Source organism: Calidris pugnax, unplaced genomic scaffold, assembly GCF_001431845.1.
Source record: "Calidris pugnax isolate Ruff unplaced genomic scaffold, ASM143184v1 scaffold188, whole genome shotgun sequence".
In the NCBI taxonomy this organism is placed as follows: domain Eukaryota; kingdom Metazoa; phylum Chordata; class Aves; order Charadriiformes; family Scolopacidae; genus Calidris; species Calidris pugnax.
The window spans coordinates 10,389,780-10,394,405 of NW_015091257.1; the positions used below are offsets into that span (position 1 = coordinate 10,389,780).

The following is a 4,626-nucleotide window of genomic DNA, read 5'->3' on the forward strand; positions in this document are numbered from 1 at the left end:
GCCCGGCGGCGGCCGGTGCTGCGGCGGCGGGGCAGGGCGAGGCGGCGGCGGCGGTGGAGGCGGCGGCCACCCCTTACGTGGGGCTGCGGCGGCCGCTGGGCTACAAGCTGGCCAAGGCCACCAAGGAGCGGATCTGGCGGGGGGAGTTCATTGACCTCTTTTCCTTGCTCCACACAGAGCTGGCCCCCGAGCACGGCCCGCGGCCGGGGGACACGCTGGACCAGTGGGTCTCGGCCTTCCTGGTGTACGCCAGCGTGCTGTGCGAGAAGCACCCGGCGCGCTGCGGAGCCATGTTCAAGTACCTGGACACCATCCGCAAGCTGCACGCCACCTACGGGGGCACCTCCTGGATGAACTACGACGAGGACTTTCGGCGGCGGGCGGCCAAGGACCCCACCTTGCCCTGGGGGGACGTCGACCTGGACCTCTGGATGAAGTGGATGGCGCCCCTCAAGTCCCTGGTCGAGAGGCAGCTGCCGGGTGAGAGCGAGGCGCAGGCCTCGCCTGCCCCGCCGCCCCCAGCGCCACCAGCACCACCACCACCACCCTCCCAGAGCCCCAAGCAGGAGGAGAAAAGCCAGGTGTGACGGGCCGGCGGCTGCGGCGGCGCGTTTTCCAGCTCCCCTGGCTGGGCATGGTGTCCCCTTGGAGGGGACGAGCAGAAGGGGATGGTTGGGATGCCCCTGAGTCGGTTGGCAGAGCCTGTGTCGTGGCGCTGGGGCATCACTTACACCAACTCTAGTTGGTGAGGCATGTGGCCATACCTGCCAGGGCCACACAGGTGTCTGGCTGGCCACCGTGGGGGGTGTGTGGGCATTGCTGGAGAGGAGAAGCACACTCTCAGCAAGTAACTGTTTGTAGCATTTATTGCTCTGGGCACCAGTAGTTAAGAAGCCCAGTAATTCTCTCCTCTGGTATATAATTGCCTTTTCCGTAAGATGTCAGAACGCTGTGGTGTCTTCTTCCCTAGTTGTCTTTGAAAAATTAACTTTCTCAGCAGTACAGGTATACCCGTGTGTAAGACAAAGAGTACATACTCTGCAGTTACTGTGGGAGCACGTGGTAGTTGCAGGCTGTGTGGGAGGCCAGAAAAATTGATATGAATAAAGCTAAACTTCATTATCAATGGCTGCAGCTTGCAAATTCACTGTGACTTGGAGAATTAATTTATTTCAGGGCACAGTAGGTTTAATCCACGAGCTCTGGCCTGTTTTGTGGGGAAGGATGGTGGGTGCGATTCGGCGAAGTAGGGGATACTTTGTTGTGTGTTAAGGATTTGCTTTCATTACAGGCATCAAGTGTCCCTGAATTGGCATAACCCCTAATGTACATGGGCAGATCTCCCCCCTCCAGTGCCCGAGCTGTGACAGGGAGCTCCACTGCTACAAAGGGCTGCCTGACTATATTAGGGCTTGTGCTGCTTCTCTGGTGGCTGTAGTCTGTCAAATCCCCAGCAGAGAAAATGCTGTGGACTCTACACATTGATTTTCATGCCAGCTGAACGATGGTTGGGAGACTGTGTTGTATTGGCTATATTCATTTCTAAGCAATTCATTTTAGGACCGTAGGAAGAACCTTTTGTGTTCCTGGAGGTTTATTGCTAGCTCATCAGCTGCTGTGCTGCCCAGGGATTGTCAGCGCAGAGAAGGGGCAAAATTGTTGGACTCTTTTTGCCTGATCTGGAAAGGGAGGATCCCTTTTCAGGGCACCTGCAAGTGTTCAGTGTGTCACACCAAATCCTGACTGGGGGTACCTATCGAAAGTGACTTCTCTGGGCTGAGTGCAATAAAGAAAGGGAGCAAACACCATGTAGTGGGTAGTGTAACGGGTCCCAGTGCAGGCCTTGTGGCCTTGGTGCCTTCCGCAGTTGATGCTCTAGGTTTATGCAACTTGTTCTGATATCTCTGTTTAGATTTCTCCATTCCCAAGAACAACAGCCAGTTCTTGTTTTGCTACAGATCTTATCTGAGCACCAGCCGGGCAGAGGCTCATAGCTTTCATCTCATCTGAGACTGGATCTTCAGCTTGTCACATTAACCAGACTTGTAACTTCTTCCACAGTAGCTGGTCTGTGAGTGATGAGCTTTGCACTGTTGTCTGCTGAGGCACCACAGGTCTTCAGCCCTTTTGGTTTTGTGCAAATTTCACAGTTGGTTTTTAGCAGTGGCATTGATTTTTTTTTTTTTTTTTTTTTTAAATTTTAAAAAATGTCCGTTCCCCCCCCAGCAGCTGGAAGAAGCAAACAAATTGTGTAAAGAAAAATTAAACCTGTTACTTTTAACCAGATGGTTACGAAATACCAAAAGTTTAACGTTTGTAAAAACAGTAGTGCTTTAACAGCACAATGAAAAGCAAAAGTAAAAGTTGTGCAATTGTTCAGTGTGGGTTCAACCTCCTTTCTATTATTAGAGCAGCTTTTAATTGGTAGCACGTAGTCTTCTATAACTGTTTAAACAAGTCCTTAACTGAAATAATGGTCTGAGCAGCTGTTAAATGTAGACGAGGCCTAGGATAAAGCATGCGCTTATCATTGGCAAGGCAGCAGCAAGGAAATGTTGCTCTCTTGGAGGTGTCCTGTGGGTTTCCCCTGCACCTCCCCAGCTCCTTGCAAGCTCTAATTATGTTGTGTGAAACTACTTCAGAGAAATAAGACACGACTTCACGTTTGGGCAAAAGAATCAGAGAATTGAAATGGCTTTGGCCAGAACCTAAGCTTTTCCACATTCATGCTGTCAAGAGGAAGAAGAGGTGTTTTTACAAAGACCTTTTCTTCCCGATTGTTTGTTTGAACTGATTTTGTTTTCATAATTTCAAGGGATAGCATTAGGCAGCCTGACTGGATTCCATTTCCCCTTTCAGTTGAACGCTCCTTAAATTTCAGCTTGATGTAGTGCCTGTATCTCTGGTTCTGCAGTTCCACAGAAGGTTAACCAGTAAAAACAAAGTCAAGGAAAACAGAGTGTCTTTTTTGAAGCTAGCTGTCCTTTCTAAGGCACCGGTGAAGAGCTGTAACTCTGCTTTACACTGAAAGAACAGAGCAAGAAACCCTAGTTTCAGTTTGAGTGCGATAATTGGCGTGCACGTAGGATAGCTGAGAACAGATTCCTGCAAATTCATGTTTGCGTTAACTTCAGACAATTCTCCATTTTTTTTTCCAGACTCCATGAAAACAGAAGGCCAGTTGGGATGGCAGTCAGACTAAGTGGGTGAGTTTATATATAAAAACTGACTAACTTTGGATTTTAAATATTTGCAGATTTGTTAAATACAGAATTTTTTGTTGGTGCCAACAGCCTGACTCCGTTGGTGTTTAAGTGGAGCTCTGGTATTCTAGTGCATTCTTTTACCTCTGCTTCTGTTGCGTTGCAAGCTGTGCTAGAGAAGACGTAGGAAATTCATTTTACCCAATCAGCAATTGTAACAATGGACTACAAACCTGCAGAGCAAGCCAGTTTGCTGGAAAACAGGAATTCCTGCAGCGCAGCACTTGTCACAGACTATCCAAAGAGGGCAAAGATTCAGGAAGGTGAATAAATTGAACATTGGTTGAATGAGGTCAGGAACAGTCTCCCGGAGGAGAACCCTGCCCTAAAATACTTCTTTGAAAGTATAAGCCAATTTAATGTGCAGATTAACCCTTCTCATTTGAGCAAACTTGTGTGCAATCCTGGATCTTTGCAGATCACAACCGGACACTTCAAAAACCTATGTACTATATTTGTTTTAAAAAAAAAAATAATAAATCATACCTTGTCTTGTTACAGCTGTTATTTTTACCATTTCATTGAGAATATCTGCAACATAAATGTATATTTGACTTGAAACAGTATCATCCACTTGGTATAATAACTCAGGTTGTCAACAGAATTATTCTGTGAGGCTCAATACCGCCTCTCCATTCTTTTCTGAAAAACACATTAACCTTTGCTGTCATTGCCAGAAATCAGTTACAGCCCAATTGTGCATTACAAAATTCTTGATCAAGTATAATAATTGACCTACATTATTATTCTGTTTTTACCCTTGTAGAATGCTTAAGATCGTGAGCATTAGACTAGACCTTCGTAGTCTGGTGCTCATGAAAATAATATTCACTGGTTCACGGTTTAATCATTCTACATCTCAGTATTTTGTTTTCTTTTCCTTTTCCCTTGCATACTAGGGAGTATGATCAAGGTAATACTATGATCCAGTAACGCGCATGATGGTAAGGGTATGCCTTTAGTTGTTTCAGGAAAAAGCTACCATTATCTGCTCTCCTTTACCTTTCTTGGTAGTTTCAATAATATGCATAACATGAAGTGTTTGTAAATTGATATTAAACTGTTTGTGACTTCACCTAAATAAATTTTTATATATAAAATGCTGTTCTTAATCTTAGTCTTTTTTTTCTTCCCTTGTTCTTATGCTGCCACTTCCCCTTTTGTAATGACTTTTTTCCATCACCTGACCTTTTACAAAATTTCTGGTTGTCAGTTATGAAAGCACAGCCGTGTCTTAACTATTGACAGAAAACATATTAACCTTTGAAATTTACTTTCAGTGTTTTGCATAAAGGCTTGATAATGTTACAACTGTAGTTGTCGTAGCTTATTCATTTTTGACAGTTGTTGAGACAACGATACG

General features: G+C 45.7%; 1 protein-coding gene across 1 annotated transcript; it reads left to right on the plus strand.

Moving 5' to 3' along the window:
* The first annotated feature begins 6 nt into the window (after positions 1–6).
* On the plus strand, positions 7–4,358 carry LOC106898857 (CASP-like protein 4A2). The gene is made up of 3 exons (XM_014960387.1): positions 7–581; positions 3,159–3,206; positions 3,294–4,358. The coding sequence occupies exons 1-2, from the start codon at positions 291–293 to the stop codon at positions 3,165–3,167; spliced, it is 300 nt and encodes a 99-aa protein (XP_014815873.1). The 5' UTR covers positions 7–290; the 3' UTR covers positions 3,168–3,206; positions 3,294–4,358.
* Positions 4,359–4,626: the final 268 nt, after the last annotated feature.